This window comes from Drosophila bipectinata, chromosome XL, assembly GCF_030179905.1.
Source record: "Drosophila bipectinata strain 14024-0381.07 chromosome XL, DbipHiC1v2, whole genome shotgun sequence".
NCBI classification, from domain to species: Eukaryota; Metazoa; Arthropoda; class Insecta; order Diptera; family Drosophilidae; genus Drosophila; species Drosophila bipectinata.
The window spans coordinates 7,741,751-7,761,751 of NC_091734.1; the positions used below are offsets into that span (position 1 = coordinate 7,741,751).

Below are 20,001 nucleotides of genomic sequence, written 5' to 3' on the forward strand. Positions count from 1 at the left end.
ATTAGTGCGATAAGAATATGTTTCGACTTCACTCATCACTAGCTCAAATAAAAAAGTGAATAAAGTATTGCAGTTAAGACTTCAAGATATTGCGTTTCGCAGAAATCGTAACTGAATTCAAGGTAAGGTCGCAGTAGCAAAAAAACGAGACACAAAAGCAAAACGTAACCGAAAATCGACGTTGCAACTGCATTGCTGTGTTCATGCAAGTCAGCGTGGGGGTGTGCAAGTGTGGGTGCGCGTGATAATTAGGTTGAGTGCTGAATCCTTTTGCGACGGAAAATCGAGACAATAAAGGCGGGCGACTGACATATATACACCACATCATAGTACATAGGACACATACATATGGGGTGGAAGGGGGTTGGAGGCTGCAATATGGCAGGGGCTGCGCAGTGGCAGCGGGCCGTCGAACTTAACCTCAAATGTGGGGGGAACACGAACGTGTGGCGAAAGGCACAACAAAGCAAACAAAGCCATAGTCGTCATACGGATGGAGCATTTCACTCCAAACGTACGTGTTACCAAACGAACTCCGAACCAAAGCCATGAGCCAGACCCCGAAACACCCCGAGCCCCGCAAGCCCCAGCGAACCTGCAGGGACAGTCAGTGCAAAATCGCAAGACTTATTGCCTACTATGAAAGCAAGCACCCCCAGCCACCTCCACAAGGCCAAAGCTTAGTCCTTCTAATCGGGGATCTTCTCTTTCTCCTCACCCACAGACAACGCCAGTCCAGATCAACAGGCCAGGGCCAAGCATCTGCGCGACATGGTCAAGAAACGCCAAACAGATGCCCACGACGCTACAAGCTCGACGGATTCCGGAGAGGATGATCGCCACCACTTGCACCATCACCACCCCGGAGCCAGGAGTGCCGGACAAGCAGGCGCCTCCATCGATGGATCCTCGCCGAGCTCCTCATCGTGCCAGCACATAAAGAGGGCAGTGGACGCCACCCGCTTGCGTCGCCAGCTGAAGACCACGGGCCTGGTCTATGAGTGTTCACAATGCCAGAAGCAGGGCCAGCAAAAGCAGTCGGCGGACGCGGATTCCGACCCGAAGGCCGGCGATATCGAGTACGACAGCACGCTCTGGCTGTGCCTTAAGTGTGGCACTCAGCTTTGCGGCAGATCCAGGAACAAGCATGCCCTCGAGCATCACCAGGTGAGTGGGGAACCAGATATGAGGAAGCTAATAATAAAGGTCTGGGTGACCCGTTCATATATAGATGCCTATTATATAGATACTGTATGCCATTGGTGACTATAGTGCTCATTCTCTTATCCTTTCTCTTGCCACAGACACCCCGCTCCGAGTCCCATGCGCTGGCTATGAACACACGCTCCTTCGACATCTGGTGCTATGAATGCGACATGAAAATCTGCTCCAATCAGCGCAAGAACCTGCTGGAGTGCGTGGAGCTGGTGAAGCGATTGGCGCAGAAGCCGCCAGCCTCGCCCAATCCGCCCACCATCAGCAACATCGAGATGAAGATCAAGTCGACGGTGGAACAGCTCACGTCCATGGCTCCGCTGGCGATGGCGCCTGGAACGTCAGTGGGTACCTTCGATGAGAGTAGTGCTGGAGCAGCGGGTGGCGGAACGCGAAGTAGCCAGGTGGCCATACCATTGCCACCACCGCCCCCCAATGCAGCGCAGGCCTCCGCAGCGGGACCCAGCACCTTGACCAGTGTGCCGGGAATGGCGAAAAGAATAGGCCAGCCAAATGGAGCAGCAGGTGGAGCGGCAGTAGGAATCCGTGCGGTGGCAGGGGACACTCTTCGCAACGATTTGGATAGGTTGCCGAGAGTACGCGGGCTGACCAATCTGGGCAACACATGCTTCTTCAACGCGGTGATGCAGTGTCTCGCCCAGACACCTTTCCTGCTCAGCGTAATGAGGGAGCTGGCGGAGCCGGGGGAGGAGTAAGTAGTCTGCAGATCAACGGGAGCTATCGTATCTAAACCAAAACGTTGTTTTTCAGGTTCGTATTACCCGGCGGGACATTCAACTTTAAAGACAAGGGAGACGTCGAGCTGCCCATGATCAAGGGCACACTATCCTCCTGGGGCGGCCTTACCGCCGCACTGGCGAACGCCTTAGAAGAGCTCCAGGCTGGGGGCGGCGTCTTCACGCCCAGCAAACTCTTTGACAAGCTATGCACGAAATGTCCTCAGTTCACGGGCGGCGACCAGCACGATGCCCACGAGCTGCTGCGCCAGCTGCTGGAGAGTGTGCGCAACGAGGATCTAAAGCGCTACCAGCGGGTTATTCTGCAAAACCTCGGCTACAAGGACCAGGAGATCAGCAGCGTGTCGGAGGAGATGCGACAGAAGTGCAAGATCTATGGTAACCAGGCCGGCGAGCGTATTCTGCGCCCGGATCAGGTATTCCGCGGCTTTCTCGTCTCAACGCTCACCTGCCAGGACTGCCACAGTGTGTCCTCGCGGCACGAGTACTTCCTGGACATGTCGTTGCCAGTGGCAGTGGAGAAGCCGCAGCCACCGCAGCGCCGGAAGCCCAGTCCGGAGCACCCGCTGATCAGCCAACCTATCGCCCAGCCGGCGATCAACACCAAGTTCACTGCCGGAGAGAGCGGTGTCAGCTTCACGGCTTCTCCATCGTCATCATTCTACCTGCACTCCGATCAGACTGAGACCGCCACCCTCGGGCCCTCCAAGACACAAGTGAAGAAGGAGAAGGAGCGGGAGCGCAAGGCGAAGCGGGCCGCCAAGCACCAGCGCCACAAACAGGCCCAGAAGCTGAGCCTCAAGCTCAACGGCAGCGACCTGGCGGACTCCGCTTCAGACGCTCCACAGCTGGTCTCTTTGGGGGCGGGCGATGGCCAGGGGAGAATCGAGGGCGGTGAGCAGCCCAAGGAACAGGGCGATGACACCACGTCGTCCAGTGTTACAACCTCAGAACACTCGGACGCCGATGTGGAGGACAACCTAGTGGAAGACTCTGCACCCGTTTCCGCCTCAGCAAACACAGCCTCTAGTTCCGCCTCCACGTCGTCGGGGGGCGCGACTGGCAGCAAGTTCTACACGGATAGCAATGGAAATGCGCAGCCAGTGGGCGAGAAGCGGGATGACACTCCCGAGCACATGGACAAAGACTCGTTGGAGGAGGACGAGAATGGTGAGTTAGAGAATCGTTCTATCTTGGATGTCTATCTAAAGCTTCTCTTCCTATTCCAGACTCTGGCATTGCTACCAGTCCAGCTCCCACGGCAACCAGCAGCAGCAGCACCGTCATAGCCGGAGACTCGTTGACAAACAACTCGGGAGCCTCTTCCGGCACCTTGGAGGACACTTCTGCGCCGGCGAGCCTGGTCAGCGCTGGGCTCTCCGAGAAGGGTGCCTCCCTGATACGTCAGTTCTCGAACGGAGGAACACCTCTGGAGTCCGACACCCAAGTAAGCGTCGAGCTGGAGAAACTGAACCTAGAGGGACTCGACAAAGCTCAGAACCAGGATGAGAACCAAAGCCAGGCCCAAAAGGTGTCCGACCAACTCCTGGCCCAGGCCCAAGCTCAGGCCCAGGCCAGCGCCAGGGCGAAGCGAGTGCGCACCCAAAGCTACTCGGACTGGAGCACCACCATCGCACCGCGCTACCAATGCGAGGATGGGGAGTGCTCCGTGCAGTCGTGCCTGAATAACTTCACCGCCGTGGAGCTGATGACCGGCCAGAACAAGGTGGGCTGCGACAGCTGCACCCTGAGAATCAACGGAAGCGATCCTAAAGCCAAGTCGGTGAACACGAATGCCACCAAGCAGCTGCTGGTCTCCAGTCCGCCGGCGGTGCTCATCCTGCACCTCAAGCGCTTCCAGCTGGGTCCGCGCTGCATCTTCCGCAAGCTCACACGTCCAGTAAGCTATCCGAACCTGCTGGACATCGCGGCGTTTTGTGGGTCAAAGGTGAAGAATCTGCCGAACATCGACCGCAAGCAAAAGAAGCTGCTGTATGCCTTGTACGGGGTGGTGGAACACTCGGGCGGCATGTACGGAGGCCACTACACGGCCTACGTGAAGGTGCGCCCCAAGGTGACCCCGGACGACAAGCGCTGGAAGTTCCTGCCCCACGGTAGCAAGGCGGAACTGGACCAAGACGACGATCAGCTGAAGAAGCTGGAAGAACTCCTGGCCAAGGAGAAGGCGCGCGAGTTGCACCTCAATGCCATGGATGACAGCGACGATTTTAGCAACTCTAGCAGCAATTCCTCGACGTCAGACGAGGGCAATGCCCCGCCAACGCCTACGGAGGAGCAACAGCAGCAGGCAGCGTCACCGGGGGAGGAAGCAGCCCATGTTCAGGCGCCACCCGGGAAGTGGTACTATGTCTCAGATTCGCGGGTCCAGGAGGTGAGCGAGGACTCGGCGCTGAAGGCGCAGGCCTACCTGCTCTTCTACGAGCGGATATACTAAGTGGAGAGGGATTTCGGCGTGGGAAGCTACATATGTCTGCAACGAAAAGGTAGGAGAGGTGTGAGGCATCGTTCCGTCATGTAGCTTAGGATGTTGTGCATAGAATGAAAAATTTTAGCGATGGGTTTTGTTTTTTAGTTGTATCTACCCCGCCCACACACACTATTGATTTATACTATATATATATATATATCTAATTTTTTTTTAAACGCATTTTTGTTTACAAAACAACGAAGCTGGACTGAAAGATAATTGTGAAAATGTGAAACCATGCGGTTGCTGAAGAAAAAGACAGAGAGCGAGCGCGAAAGAGAAGGCATGCTCTCGCTCACATGCCAAATGCATTTGTTTTGGCGCAGGCCCACTCAAAATTTGATTATGTTAATCGTAGTAGAGATCAGGACAAGCTTTAGTTAGTCAAGTTTTTATATACAAAAGAGGAAACGAAATCGATAGACGGCGAGACGGTTCCGAAACGCTCATTTTTTTATTGTGAGCCATTTTTTTACATTGTTTTTGTTTAGTTTTTCTATTTATTTATGAAAGGGAAATCACAATGTTTGTTATTTCTTAGTAAGTTACGTAAATATACAACTTTTTTTACAATGGCCCAATCTAGCATTGCCTCATACCTAAATGACAAAACGTTACTTAACCGAAAGATATGTAAGTGAGGGTACTCCCTCACGTGAAAGGCAACTAAACAAAAACATAATTATAACCGGGACTTGATCGATTCCGAGGGATCCTAAAAGGAGAAACTAAATGCTGATGATGTTAATGTTATAACGAATAAAGTATGGAAAACAATAGAATAAAACCAACAACCAATTGCTCGCTTCTGCCAATAAATTTAACTTTTCAATAATATTAACATTTAAAGAATATATATATATATATACAATTTATAAAATGGGTCGTCTATATACATACACGCTCACGACCACCTAGATATTTACAATTCAAGCCGAGTAAATATTACCAACACGTAAACAAAATAGCGAAGGAAAAGTGCAACGAGAGATTTATAAACTAGCGATCATATATATATATATATTAATTAATTATAAACAGTTTATCTTATGACCTAGGTTAACTATCGATTTAATTTATAATACCTAACCTACTATGTGGACTCTGTATTATTAAAGAGTGAATCGATTTGAGAATGCTGCAACTCCGTGGTTTGTAACTGGCCGGTTGGTTTTAGTATACCCATAACAAGTCTCTAGCTCAGTAGCATTACCTGCAAATTCTTAAAAAAAAAAAATACTTGGAAATTTGATTACAAGCTAATTAAAATCAGCATCTTATCGCGTACCAAGTATCGCTAATATTCATCCCATCTGAACCCAACCCGGAGGTGGTTTCCCAAGGTCACGCTGACCGATTAATCTTGCCGTCGGCGTCGCCTCGTTGATTACTTTGCCTAGCTTCAGTCGCATGATGAGAGCAGCGCCGCTTGCATCGTTAGGTTTCTGGTTCTGGCTGGGATTAGGCCTGGGACTGGTAGTGGTGCTGCAAAGAACTGGAGACTCCAATCTAGTTTTGGCTAAGCGGTTTCTACGGTGCGAACTAGCCCGTAAGCTGCTCGAACAACATGGTTTCGAGCGTACTTTGCTTTCCAATTGTGAGTCTACCGAAATCAAAAATGTAGTCTCGCAAATAATTTGGTTCCACAGGGATTTGTCTTCTGGAGCATGAAAGCGAACTGGACACCAGCCGAACCAACACAAATCCGAATGGCTCCAAGAACTATGGACTATTTCAGATCAACAGCAGATTCTGCCAGGAAGGACGCAAGGGTGGTACCTGCAATGTCAAGTGTGAAGGTACAAGAACTGGTATTTTATTGATAATTATATATGCTATGTCTACTTTTTTCAGATCTCTTAGATGATAATCTGAGGGAGGCTGCCGCATGCGCAAAAAGAATCCAAACATCGGATGGTTTCCGGCACTGGAACGGTTGGCAGCGCTACTGTCGCAATACTCAAAACTTGCCCAATCTGAAGGTCATCTGTGGCATCTAGAATATTGATAACACTATATACACGTTATTTTATATAGGGGCTAAACTAGTTGGACAACATTTAAATATCCCATAAAAAACACATTGTATTGATGCATAATATATAAAAATATGTATGTATGTACAAGATCTCAGGCATATTTCTCGAGAGAGATTTCCCCCTCTTCGATAATTTTGCCATTTTACGAAAATTGGTTTAAAATAGAGTAGTCCGATATCAAAAAACGAATGATGCAGTTCGGTGGACATTCGAGCGCTGATTCCGAAAATGTACAGGGTTGCCAGATCGGACCAGAAATGGGCTTTCGAGAGCTCATATCTCGGCCGATTGCAGCCCGATCTGGCAACGCTTGGCCTTTTCGGAATCAGCGTCCCAAAGTCTATCGAACTGCATACCAATTTTGCCGAAATCGGACAAAAAAATTTTCGGCGAAAATTGGAAAAAATCGTGATGTATAGCCTTTCCATTTTTGCGAAAAAACGGTCGAAAATTAGTTGTTCGATATCGAAAATCGTGGTATGCAGTTCGATGGACATTCGAGCGCTGAATCCGAAAATGCCAAGCGTTGCCAGATCGGACCAGAAATAGAGATTCTAGAGCCCATATCTCGGCCGATTGCAGCCCGATCTGGCAACGCTTGGCATTTTCGGAATCAGCGTCCCAAAGTCTATCGAACTGCATACCAATTTTGCCGAAATCGGACAAAAAAATTTTCGGCGAAAATTGGAAAAAATCGTGATGTATATACCTTTCCATTTTTGCGAAAAAACGGTCGAAAATGAGTTGTTCGATATCGAAAATCGTGGTATGCAGTTCGATGGACATTCGAGCGCTGATTCCGAAAATGTACAGGGTTGCCAGATCGGACCAGAAATGGGCTTTCGAGAGCTCATATCTCGGCCGATTGCAGCCCGATCTGGCAACGCTTGGCCTTTTCGGAATCAGCGTCCCAAAGTCTATCGAACTGCATACCAATTTTGCCGAAATCGGACAAAAAAATTTTCGGCGAAAATTGGAAAAAATCGTGATGTATATACCTTTCCATTTTTGCGAAAAAACGGTCGAAAATGAGTTGTTCGATATCGAAAATCGTGGTATGCAGTTCGATGGACATTCGAGTGCTGAATCCGAAAATGCCAAGCGTTGCCAGATCGGACCAGAAATAGAGATTCTAGAGCCCATATCTCGGCCGATTGCAGCCCGATCTGGCAACGCTTGGCATTTTCGGAATCAGCGTCCCAAAGTCGATCGAACTGCATACCAATTTTGCCGAAATCGGACAAAAAAATTTTCGGCGAAAATTGGAAAAAATCGTGATGTATAGCCTTTCCATTTTTGCGAAAAAACGGTCGAAAATGAGTTGTTCGATATCGAAAATCGTGGTATGCAGTTCGATGGACATTCGAGCGCTGAATCCGAAAATGCCAAGCGTTGCCAGATCGGACCAGAAATAGAGATTCTAGAGCCCATATCTCGGCCGATTGCAGCCCGATCTGGCAACGCTTGGCATTTTCGGAATCAGCGTCCCAAAGTCTATCGAACTGCATACCAATTTTGCCGAAATCGGACAAAAAAATTTTCGGCGAAAATTGGAAAAAATCGTGATGTATATACCTTTCCATTTTTGCGAAAAAACGGTCGAAAATGAGTTGTTCGATATCGAAAATCGTGGTATGCAGTTCGATGGACATTCGAGCGCTGATTCCGAAAATGTACAGGGTTGCCAGATCGGACCAGAAATGGGCTTTCGAGAGCTCATATCTCGGCCGATTGCAGCCCGATCTGGCAACGCTTGGCATTTTCGGAATCAGCGTCCCAAAGTCGATCGAACTGCATACCAATTTTGCCGAAATCGGACAAAAAAATTTTCGGCGAAAATTGGAAAAAATCGTGATGTATAGCCTTTCCATTTTTGCGAAAAAACGGTCGAAAATGAGTTGTTCGATATCGAAAATCGTGGTATGCAGTTCGATGGACATTCGAGCGCTGAATCCGAAAATGCCAAGCGTTGCCAGATCGGACCAGAAAAAGAGATTCTAGAGCCCATATCTCGGCCGATTGCAGCCCGATCTGGCAACGCTTGGCATTTTCGGAATCAGCGTCCCAAAGTCTATCGAACTGCATACCAATTTTGCCGAAATCGGACAAAAAAATTTTCGGCGAAAATTGGAAAAAATCGTGATGTATAGCCTTTCCATTTTTGCGAAAAAACGGTCGAAAATGAGTTGTTCGATATCGAAAATCGTGGTATGCAGTTCGATGGACATTCGAGCGCTGATTCCGAAAATGTACAGGGTTGCCAGATCGGACCAGAAATGGGCTTTCGAGAGCTCATATCTCGGCCGATTGCAGCCCGATCTGGCAACGCTTGGCCTTTTCGGAATCAGCGTCCCAAAGTCTATCGAACTGCATACCAATTTTGCCGAAATCGGACAAAAAAATTTTCGGCGAAAATTGGAAAAAATCGTGATGTATAGCCTTTCCATTTTTGCGAAAAAACGGTCGAAAATTAGTTGTTCGATATCGAAAATCGTGGTATGCAGTTCGATGGACATTCGAGCGCTGAATCCGAAAATGCCAAGCGTTGCCAGATCGGACCAGAAATAGAGATTCTAGAGCCCATATCTCGGCCGATTGCAGCCCGATCTGGCAACGCTTGGCATTTTCGGAATCAGCGTCCCAAAGTCTATCGAACTGCATACCAATTTTGCCGAAATCGGACAAAAAAATTTTCGGCGAAAATTGGAAAAAATCGTGATGTATAGCCTTTCCATTTTTGCGAAAAAACGGTCGAAAATGAGTTGTTCGATATCGAAAATCGTGGTATGCAGTTCGATGGACATTCGAGCGCTGATTCCGAAAATGTACAGGGTTGCCAGATCGGACCAGAAATGGGCTTTCGAGAGCTCATATCTCGGCCGATTGCAGCCCGATCTGGCAACGCTTGGCCTTTTCGGAATCAGCGTCCCAAAGTCTATCGAACTGCATACCAATTTTGCCGAAATCGGACAAAAAAATTTTCGGCGAAAATTGGAAAAAATCGTGATGTATAGCCTTTCCATTTTTGCGAAAAAACGGTCGAAAATGAGTTGTTCGATATCGAAAATCGTGGTATGCAGTTCGATGGACATTCGAGCGCTGAATCCGAAAATGCCAAGCGTTGCCAGATCGGACCAGAAATAGAGATTCTAGAGCCCATATCTCGGCCGATTGCAGCCCGATCTGCCTTTCCATTTTTGCGAAAAAACGGTCGAAAATGAGTTGTTCGATATCGAAAATCGTGGTATGCAGTTCGATGGACATTCGAGCGCTGATTCCGAAAATGTACAGGGTTGCCAGATCGGACCAGAAATGGGCTTTCGAGAGCTCATATCTCGGCCGATTGCAGCCCGATCTGGCAACGCTTGGCCTTTTCGGAATCAGCGTCCCAAAGTCTATCGAACTGCATACCAATTTTGCCGAAATCGGACAAAAAAATTTTCGGCGAAAATTGGAAAAAATCGTGATGTATAGCCTTTCCATTTTTGCGAAAAAACGGTCGAAAATGAGTTGTTCGATATCGAAAATCGTGGTATGCAGTTCGATGGACATTCGAGCGCTGAATCCGAAAATGCCAAGCGTTGCCAGATCGGACCAGAAATAGAGATTCTAGAGCCCATATCTCGGCCGATTGCAGCCCGATCTGGCAACGCTTGGCATTTTCGGAATCAGCGTCCCAAAGTCTATCGAACTGCATACCAATTTTGCCGAAATCGGACAAAAAAATTTTCGGCGAAAATTGGAAAAAATCGTGATGTATAGCCTTTCCATTTTTGCGAAAAAACGGTCGAAAATGAGTTGTTCGATATCGAAAATCGTGGTATGCAGTTCGATGGACATTCGAGCGCTGATTCCGAAAATGTACAGGGTTGCCAGATCGGACCAGAAATGGGCTTTCGAGAGCTCATATCTCGGCCGATTGCAGCCCGATCTGGCAACGCTTGGCCTTTTCGGAATCAGCGTCCCAAAGTCTATCGAACTGCATACCAATTTTGCCGAAATCGGACAAAAAAATTTTCGGCGAAAATTGGAAAAAATCGTGATGTATAGCCTTTCCATTTTTGCGAAAAAACGGTCGAAAATGAGTTGTTCGATATCGAAAATCGTGGTATGCAGTTCGATGGACATTCGAGCGCTGAATCCGAAAATGCCAAGCGTTGCCAGATCGGACCAGAAATAGAGATTCTAGAGCCCATATCTCGGCCGATTGCAGCCCGATCTGGCAACGCTTGGCATTTTCGGAATCAGCGTCCCAAAGTCTATCGAACTGCATACCAATTTTGCCGAAATCGGACAAAAAAATTTTCGGCGAAAATTGGAAAAAATCGTGATGTATAGCCTTTCCATTTTTGCGAAAAAACGGTCGAAAATGAGTTGTTCGATATCGAAAATCGTGGTATGCAGTTCGATGGACATTCGAGCGCTGAATCCGAAAATGCCAAGCGTTGCCAGATCGGACCAGAAATGGGCTTTCGAGAGCTCATATCTCGGCCGATTGCAGCCCGATCTGGCAACGCTTGGCCTTTTCGGAATCAGCGTCCCAAAGTCTATCGAACTGCATACCAATTTTGCCGAAATCGGACAAAAAAATTTTCGGCGAAAATTGGAAAAAATCGTGATGTATAGCCTTTCCATTTTTGCGAAAAAACGGTCGAAAATGAGTTGTTCGATATCGAAAATCGTGGTATGCAGTTCGATGGACATTCGAGCGCTGAATCCGAAAATGCCAAGCGTTGCCAGATCGGACCAGAAAAAGAGATTCTAGAGCCCATATCTCGGCCGATTGCAGCCCGATCTGGCAACGCTTGGCCTTTTCGGAATCAGCGTCCCAAAGTCTATCGAACTGCATACCAATTTTGCCGAAATCGGACAAAAAAATTTTCGGCGAAAATTGGAAAAAATCGTGATGTATAGCCTTTCCATTTTTGCGAAAAAACGGTCGAAAATGAGTTGTTCGATATCGAAAATCGTGGTATGCAGTTCGATGGACATTCGAGCGCTGAATCCGAAAATGCCAAGCGTTGCCAGATCGGACCAGAAAAAGAGATTCTAGAGCCCATATCTCGGCCGATTGCAGCCCGATCTGGCAACGCTTGGCGTTTTCGAAGTCAGCGTCCCAAAGTCTATCGAACTGCATACCAATTTTGCCGAAATCGGACAAAAAAATTTTCGGCGAAAATTGGAAAAAATCGTGATGTATAGCCTTTCCATTTTTGCGAAAAAACGGTCGAAAATGAGTTGTTCGATATCGAAAATCGTGGTATGCAGTTCGATGGACATTCGAGCGCTGATTCCGAAAATGTACAGGGTTGCCAGATCGGACCAGAAATGGGCTTTCGAGAGCTCATATCTCGGCCGATTGCAGCCCGATCTGGCAACGCTTGGCATTTTCGGAATCAGCGTCCCAAAGTCTATCGAACTGCATACCAATTTTGCCGAAATCGGACAAAAAAATTTTCGGCGAAAATTGGAAAAAATCGTGATGTATAGCCTTTCCATTTTTGCGAAAAAACGGTCGAAAATGAGTTGTTCGATATCGAAAATCGTGGTATGCAGTTCGATGGACATTCGAGCGCTGAATCCGAAAATGCCAAGCGTTGCCAGATCGGACCAGAAATAGAGATTCTAGAGCCCATATCTCGGCCGATTGCAGCCCGATCTGGCAACGCTTGGCATTTTCGGAATCAGCGTCCCAAAGTCTATCGAACTGCATACCAATTTTGCCGAAATCGGACAAAAAATTTAAAAAAAAAAAAATAAAATAAGTTATTTTGTCTCTGATATTATTCAGAAAGCTGGATCCAAAAACAATTAAAACAATTTGAAGAGTTTAATGAGAGTTTTTATTTAAATATTATATAATTTCATAAAAATTCATGTACTAAGGCGATTAAATGTTTATGATTTATAAAGAAATGGTGTTGCGGCATCCTGCTATCACGGCCAGAAGAGCAATCCGTTTGAAATGTTTTACGTTTACGGCTGTTATGGGCCAATAACTTATGGATAATATCGATCCAGATGTTCCAGCGGATGCAGAACAATGAAAGATTTTTCGAAAAAGATTATACCTAAATAAAATGTAAAATGTTTGATTAAAAATTTGTTTGTATTACACGGATGATTTCAGAGCTCACCTTTGGGTAATGCCCTTCGGCCACGACCGCAAAAACAGTAATTTACGTCAAACTAAAAATATTTGATATGCTCTGTATTCATCCTACCTCAACTAGAAGCTGAAAATTATAAAAATAAAAAAGTGAACACCCAAATGATGTTTTCATTAATACTCACTTGTTAATTTCTTTTTTGCCAAGTCGGCTGCCATAAGTTGCAGTCCTTCCTCAGCGAAAAAAATGGCGGCTGTTGAAAAATGGCGAATGTTAATAATCATGTGTTGGAAAGTCTAGTAATTAAAATTATGGCAAGTCCATCTGTGCTATAAAGTGCAAGATCACGTGTGCTGTTAAGCGGAAGATCAAGTGTGCTGTAAAGCGCAATACCAAGTGTTGGTTAACGTATGAATTTTAGCGGAGAGCGGCGGAACTGTTTTCTTTCAAACAATTTAAAAAGTGCCCCACTTTTCTATAGCTTATAATATTTTATCACAAACTTACATTAGTATAATTTATTTAAAAACGTCTTTGATGGAAAAAGATTCTCTGTTGAGATCGCATAAGACTGTGTGTATGCTTCTCTCAAATGGGCTTTTGAGCTTTGTCGATTGTTGCTCTCTACGAATATTTTCGAAGCTTTTCTGCGAAACTTAGTCACCCAGTCTGCCCTCTCGCTCGCCCCACCATCTGACGTGGGGCTTTCGGACACGTTGGGGATTTCATTTGGCGACATCGGCTGAACGACTGTGGAGCGTTCGTCGGCTGATGGCAGTCCTCGAAAAGTATTATTTTTCTACCCTTTCCGTTCTATTTGACAACGTGGTCAAAACTTAATCCAACTCCCAAGTGGAGGCAAGTTCGCAAAGTCAAGAAACTAAAAGTCCAGTGCCCGGTGCCAGAGATACACTCTCTGATTCATACAAAGCAATATATACCAAATAAAAATGTATATTCCATGAAAAGTCTGCCACTGAATAAAAATGCAGTACTGTGATATTGTGTTGGCCCCACCCCTGAAGAAACCCCAGACCCTATACCCCTGATTGCATAAGCCCCCAAAGCCCCACATCCGTGACTCGTACCCCTGTCTTAAAAAATATCTAAAGAGTCCCAAAAAGATTGTGTGATACAGATGAAGCTTACGAATCTAAGTGAAGTCAAGTCCATTTTTTGTTTTTGTGCTCAAGATCCCCAAGACCCCCCACCGTCCAAACTTACTTACATAAGTTATGAAATAAATGCCATACTATAAAGTATAAGTGCCCCATCATGATATTATATTTAATTCCCCTGCTATGTTATAAAAAATAAATGAATATCTACATATGTGTGAAACAAAGCCAATTTTTAAAGATTTGTGGGAAAATAAAAGGGGGTCTTGGTGGAAAACAATTTAATGATGGGAAATTAAATGAGAATATAGAAGAATAGCCTCATGTTGTGAAATTGATCATGAGATGGATGTAGTTTTGATGTTGAAGCTTAAAACCAACGAAGTCAGAGCGCGTGTGATGTTTTTTAAAGTTTTGAATACTATCTTTTATATAAACAGCGAAACTATAAATGATTTGTAACATAATTATCCAATTAATAAACTAAACTTTGAAAGATATTTGCCCTAATAAGCCTAAATAATCATTTAAATATCCAAATAATAAACTAAACTATGAAAGACATCTCCAATAAAACTTCTCACGTTAATATGAATTAATAAAAACTCCCTTCAATCATAAAAAAAGTACCTTCGATTAGTGCATGAGTCATCTTTGGTTGCCAAAGATTATGGAGCACTATATCGTAACAATGAACTAACTATGTATGAATGATCTTTAATGGATCATGCCCTTAATGTCCTGCAAAGTGATCCAGTTCCACGTGATCTGTGAACCTTGCCTGGGAGACAAGAAATGTATCTTTTTTCCAGACCTTTCTGTATCCAGTTTGTTTATTCCATAAACTTGCGAAATAGAGAACAAAGTCGATTTCGTTTGGAGCTATTTCATCACAGGGCGAAATTCCGAAAAAAAATCCCCACTTCGGAGAGAGCTTTGTTTTCATGTTTTTTCCACTTTTATGCTCGCAATCGGAACGACGCCAAATCCACGTAGTTGATAGTGAATTACGAAAACAACACTCGCTGGCAGTCAGCTACAGTGGGGCCTCTTTGGGGGAAACACGTTAGCGATAAGATTTATGGGTCTCGATGGCTAAAAAAGTCTACATTATGATTGTTTTGTCTCACTTGCAGATAGAGATTTGAAGATATTTTGTTTAAAATCTTTGAAGATTCTGTGAATCTCATATCTTTGAGATTGTATTTGAGTTTGTTTTGAGTTTATTTTTAGTTTACGGTTTATTTGAGTCCTAATCTGTACTAATTAGCATAAATAAAATGCATTGTTGTACTTAACTAAGTTTAGTTTGTTTACATTATTGGCTTCTTGAGGTAGAAAAGCTGGGTTTTGGTTGTGTCAACACTGGCTCTGGTTTAGGCCTGGTCCCTACGCGACCTATCGATGAATTTAGAGGGGTTCTACTGTGCCTATATCGCTCTCCCTTTGTTTGCGACGCATTTTGCACTGCTGCCGGCCCCCAGGCCCCAACGCACACCCCCTGCCACTACCCTGCTCTGTTGGCGTTGCCCTGCTCTGTTGGCCGGCGTCAGAGTATAAAAGTTGCCGGCCGGCAAGCGTTTGTCATCAGTTCCAAGCTGTCAGCCTTGTGGAAAATATTCACTGGTTACATTTTTGAAGCAGGAAAGCTAGAAGCAATCCAAAACAAACAAAAACTCAGCCAACCAAGCTATAAGCCCAAACAAAGAACTACGATTTTCATCATCAGAGGAAAACCAGTAGAGATCAGAGCAGCCATGAGCGAGTTGGCCAAGTTGCAGAACCAGGAGCAGGAGCGCGAGGTGCTCGACTGCGACATCGAATTTGAGGAGGAGGAGCCCCAGACCTCGGCGGATGCGGCGGCTAAGCAGCAGAAGGACAAGCGTGTCAGGAGCGCCAGGTCCGACAAGCTCTTCAGCAAGGCCATCAAGAAGGTGAGCAAGGTGCAGCGCATGCTGGAGCAGGCGGTGATCCTGCTGGCCGAGGAGGAGGCGAAGCAGGTTGCTAGCTCCAAGGACAAGAAGAAGGACAAGAAAAAGGCGAAGAAGCAGGCCAAGAAGCTGGCCAAGAAGGAAAAGAAGAAGGCCAAGAAGCAGAAGAAGGACCAGGCGGAGACCATTGAAGTCGATCTGTTGGACGATGACTTGGAAGACGAACCCATCAAAGCTCCTCGCTCCCGGTCTTCCAGCGTCAGCTCGAACAGTTCCAGTAGCTCCTCAAGCTCCAGCTCTAGCTCAAGCTCCAGCTCCAGCTCAAGCTCCTCGAGCTCCAGCGACTCTTCGGTGGATGAGCTTGGCTATGGCTGGCGGCGTCATGGACGCAAGCATGGTCATGGCCACGGCCACAAACATGGACATGGACATGGCCATGGTCGTCGTCACGGCAAAGGACATGGACCCCATGGTCACCACGGTCGCCATGGTCGTCATGGTCACCACCATGTGAGACCCCATCACTTTGGACCCCATCACTTCGGTCCCCATCACTTTGGACCTCATCGCTTTGGGCCTCACCACTTTGGACCCCATCACTTTGGGCCCCACCACTTTGGACCACACCACTTGGGTCCCCAGTTCGAACGCTGGCTGGATGCCTGCCCCGACCAGTTGCAGTTTTTTCGGTGGCTGGGCCTTCCGCAGGCCCCTCTACAAATCGCGGACCCACGCCGGAGGTGCCGATCGCTGTCTAGATCGCATCATGGACATCACGGAGATCAGGGATTCGAGTTCAGGGGATTCCACGGACACGGACACGGACATGGCCACAAGAGTCGATCACATGACCGTCGAGTGAGGCGCTCGTCCTCCTCCTCCTCCAGTTCTTCGAGCAGTTCTAGTTCCAGTTCGAGTTCGGAGAGTGAGCCCGAGACCCGGAAGAAGCATAAGCAACCTCGCAAGAAGAGCCACAACCGTTCTTCGTCTTCATCGAGCTCAAGCTCGAGTTCCAGTTCGGGTGAAGAGAAGAAATGCGACAAGAAGTCCAAACGCGAGACCCGTAAGAAGCATCCTCGCAAGAAGAGCCACAACCGCTCCTCGTCTTCATCGAGTTCCAGTTCGGGTGAGGAGAAGAAATGCCACAGGAAGTCCAAAGGACATCATGGCCACCACGGAGGGATTCCCCATCATGGCCACCACGGTCACGGACCTGATAGACATGGACCATGGGCCCACGGCCCAAGGATCGGACACGGGCCACATCATCATCATGGATTCTTCGGACCAACTAACCGTGATGCCCCTTTTTTTCCCGGACCTTTCGGACACCCATTTGAACCACGACTTGGCCCCATTGATCCCGTTGGACCTCCACCGCCACCACCAACCTTCCCCGGAAACCCAGTTCGGTTTTCGCAAGACTGTGACATCCGTTCCGAGTCGCAGAAGAGATGCAAGTCAAAGGGCGATAAACAATGCAAGAAGGGAAAGAAGCACCACGGCCATGGAAAGCACTAAGCTCCGAGATGCTCCTTCATCCATAATCCCACTATAACATCAAAAATTGTTTGAAAACTTTATATCGTATTCCCAAAAAAAGCTTTACTAGTTTTTAGTTACCAGGCATTTGCCTACATCTATATTCCTATTATGATATTCACATACCACAAAACTATATAACCAACTGAAAAAATAAAAAAAAAACTTTATAAATACATAGACGGTTGTTTTAATTATTAGTCGATTTCAGAATTCAAATTTCAGACCAACTGCTAAGCCATAATCTCATGAAATCATCATTAAGGCAGCACTAAATCATGCAAGGAACTAAGCCAACTCTTTATTGAAATTCAACAAAATTCGTTTATTTATTATTATCCTCCCATATCCTCTTGTTCTGTGCTGCTCTGGCTCGGGATTAGTGGGCAGCTGCATTGTACACGGCCCATAATTATAATTATTTAATTATATCTGACAATTCGGATGGCCGGGCAGCGGCGATGATTAAATTGCATTAATAATGCGTCGGCGCTGATAAAGACATCAGGCCCGAAAAGCAAACAGATCCCAGCAGAACGGAGCCGCACAAAAAACCAAATCCGGATATAATCGCATGACGGGAATTAAACGCAATTCGGCCACCACTGGCCGCGAATCCAATTTGAAATTGAAATAATGGCCAAAATAAATAATTATTCATCGTGGGAGCGGGGTGAGTTAATCGCAATTTTCCTGTTTTCCAACAGATAGTTTTTGTGGCCAGCCTCGGCGGCTCTTTGGGCATGACGGGCTAGATAAGATGGGTATTCCTAGCCTGCGAGGTTTTCCCAAAAGGCTGACGAAGCCAGTGGCGCTATCTTGGTGAGTGGGCTGATCGATAAGCCCCACGAACCGATAAGGAACCAGAAGTGTGCCCTCCCCCTTTCTATTACGATTCCTATCGTGGTTATCGGAGGAGGGTGATTCTATTAGTAGGCCCCACGCAGCCATCCATCAACGGGCCTAACTGGGCCAACCTGTCGATGGGACTGGCTTGGCAGGTGCAGCTCCCCTTTGGTCAAGTTATACTGGGAAGAGCCCGCAGCCCGAAGCAGCGGAAAAGCTGTTCCCAGCTGCGAAGGGGAAATCCCCGTGGTTCCTGCTTCCCAGATTCCGTCCTCCCTCCCAAAATAAAACAACATTTGGCATCTCGCGTAAACTTTGAACGCTGGTCATTAGAGAATAGTTCCACGATTCCATAATTGTATCCCTTTTAAGGATCGGATAAATATTTCCAAAGAAACAGCCTTCGGAAGAGGCCAAAGTTGCGATTTTTGGATTTCCTGGATTTTCAAGGGGGTCCATCAGAAAAATGTGGAAAAAATCTAAAAAAAATGTGCCCTCCAGGTTTGAATGCAGTTTAGTTAAGAATCAATCCACGATTCCATAACTGTATCCCTTTTAAGGATCGGATGAATATTTCCCAAGATACAGCCTTCGGAAGAGGCCAAAGTTGCTTTTTTTTGGATTTTCAAGGGGATTTTGGGTTTTTTTTGGATTTCCTGGATTTTCATCAGAAAAACTTGAATAAAATTGAAAGTATTCAATTTAGTTTCCAGGATTTAAATGCAGTTAAATGTAGAACAGTTCTAGAAAGGCATCCTGTTTAGGGGTGGGACGGAGATTGGCAAAGTTACAACGATGGGAACAGTGCAGAAAGCACTTCCTGCCAGTGTACTGCAGCGCCTTCCCCAGTAGCCGGCTTAAGAGAGCGCCTAAGAGAGCGAGATACTGGGAACAGTGGGGCAGTGGGAACAGCTGGGAACAGTTGGGGCCGCTTAATTAATGAACGAGCGGCCGGCCAGGGGAAGTGGCTTTTGTCTCTGGCGTGTCTGGTGCGGCGGGCGGCGAGGCGGCAGTGGCGCCCCCGGAGGCCGCTCTGCTCTGCAGAGCTGTGGCCAGAGTTGAAGGCTCTGGGGCAGCCGAGCCGGGTAGTTGGCCTGTGTGTGGCTTAAGTGCTGTTTAATAATGAAACAGTGCGAGCTGCGGGGGGAATCGAACGCTTCGGGGCGTTGAGGCCGCCGCAGCAGCGGTTTCTGACCCCGAGTGCGACCCGCTGGCGGTTGGCTTTGGCTGCCAATAGCACCGACCAGGAAGTTGGCTATCGGGGGAAGTCTTCCCTCGGACAGTCAACAGGTGAGCCGCACACACACACACTCCAACTCCCACTCACACAAAGGCTAGAGGAGGGCATGACCAGAGCGATGGCTAGAGGGGGCGTGCGTTTTCAAAGGAAAACTTTATTCAATTTTGTGACAATATGACAGGCGCAGCAGCAACTTTGGGCTGCCCTTTTTGTTTATCGCTTTTATTTATGTATGTCCTTTGCTTTTGCTGACATTTTGGAAAGTTGATTTGGTGTTTACAGGCATTCAGGACACTCGGAGAAAAGCGGTTGCCCATCAAGTTCAGAGCCATTGTTGCCCCTGGTCGGAAGTCTGCTGGCTGATGGTTTTTGGTTACAAGTGTATCCAATGTCCCAGGACTAGTATCCCTGTTTCTCTCAGTGCACCTGTTGTCACACCCCCGGATCACTGCCAGTTGCAGGCCCCCCCCCGACTCGACCGAGAACTGCGATTGCTTGAACCAAAAAAGATTTCTGTTTTCCAATTTCCTAAAAACAAAAGGCGGATGAACGGCGGCCAGGAACAAAGGTGGAGCTTACTGGGGGCAAGCGAAAGTGTGGCATGAATAGAGGAAGCTGCCGGAAGTGGATTTTTGAGCGGAAATAATTTTGCCACATGTCGGTGAAATAAAAAAAAAAAAAACACGTAGGGGGCTGAAACAAAGTCACGCGCAG

General features: G+C 46.9%; 3 protein-coding genes and 1 long non-coding RNA gene across 6 annotated transcripts in view; 3 read left to right on the top strand and 1 right to left on the bottom strand.

Moving 5' to 3' along the window:
* Usp16-45 (ubiquitin specific protease 16/45) lies at positions 1–5,605 on the top strand. Of its 2 annotated transcripts, none has more exons than XM_017237623.3 (5): positions 1–122; positions 725–1,167; positions 1,305–1,927; positions 1,987–3,143; positions 3,203–5,605. In XM_017237623.3, exons 2-5 carry the CDS (start codon positions 772–774, stop codon positions 4,426–4,428), a joined length of 3,402 nt encoding a protein of 1,133 aa, XP_017093112.2. In that variant the 5' UTR covers positions 1–122; positions 725–771; the 3' UTR covers positions 4,429–5,605. The 2 variants fall into 2 exon arrangements, with proteins under 2 accessions (XP_017093112.2, XP_070139073.1); XM_070282972.1 differs by lacking the exon at positions 1–122 and adding an exon at positions 489–645.
* Positions 5,606–5,859: 254 nt separating this feature from the next.
* LOC108122816 (lysozyme) lies at positions 5,860–6,587 on the top strand. The gene is made up of 3 exons (XM_017237624.3): positions 5,860–6,058; positions 6,111–6,260; positions 6,316–6,587. Exons 1-3 carry the CDS (start codon positions 5,872–5,874, stop codon positions 6,459–6,461), a joined length of 483 nt encoding a protein of 160 aa, XP_017093113.2. The 5' UTR covers positions 5,860–5,871; the 3' UTR covers positions 6,462–6,587.
* A 5,804-nt stretch (positions 6,588–12,391) lies between these two features.
* LOC138927209 (uncharacterized) overlaps positions 12,392–20,001 on the bottom strand; it is a 40,559-nt gene continuing 32,949 nt past the window's right edge. The window contains exons 1-4 of one of the 2 annotated variants that reach the window (XR_011443740.1): positions 13,118–14,115; positions 12,795–12,863; positions 12,638–12,736; positions 12,392–12,571 (exon numbers count right to left, since the gene is read on the bottom strand). This is a non-coding gene — a long non-coding RNA (uncharacterized lncRNA). Of the gene's footprint in view, positions 12,572–12,637; positions 12,737–12,794; positions 12,864–13,117; positions 14,116–20,001 lie in introns of those variants that run through there. The other variant, XR_011443744.1, reaches the window with a different exon arrangement.
* On the top strand, positions 15,306–17,348 carry LOC108121692 (hornerin). The gene has a single exon (XM_017235963.3). The coding sequence runs from the start codon at positions 15,486–15,488 to the stop codon at positions 17,178–17,180; it is 1,695 nt and encodes a 564-aa protein (XP_017091452.2). The 5' UTR covers positions 15,306–15,485; the 3' UTR covers positions 17,181–17,348.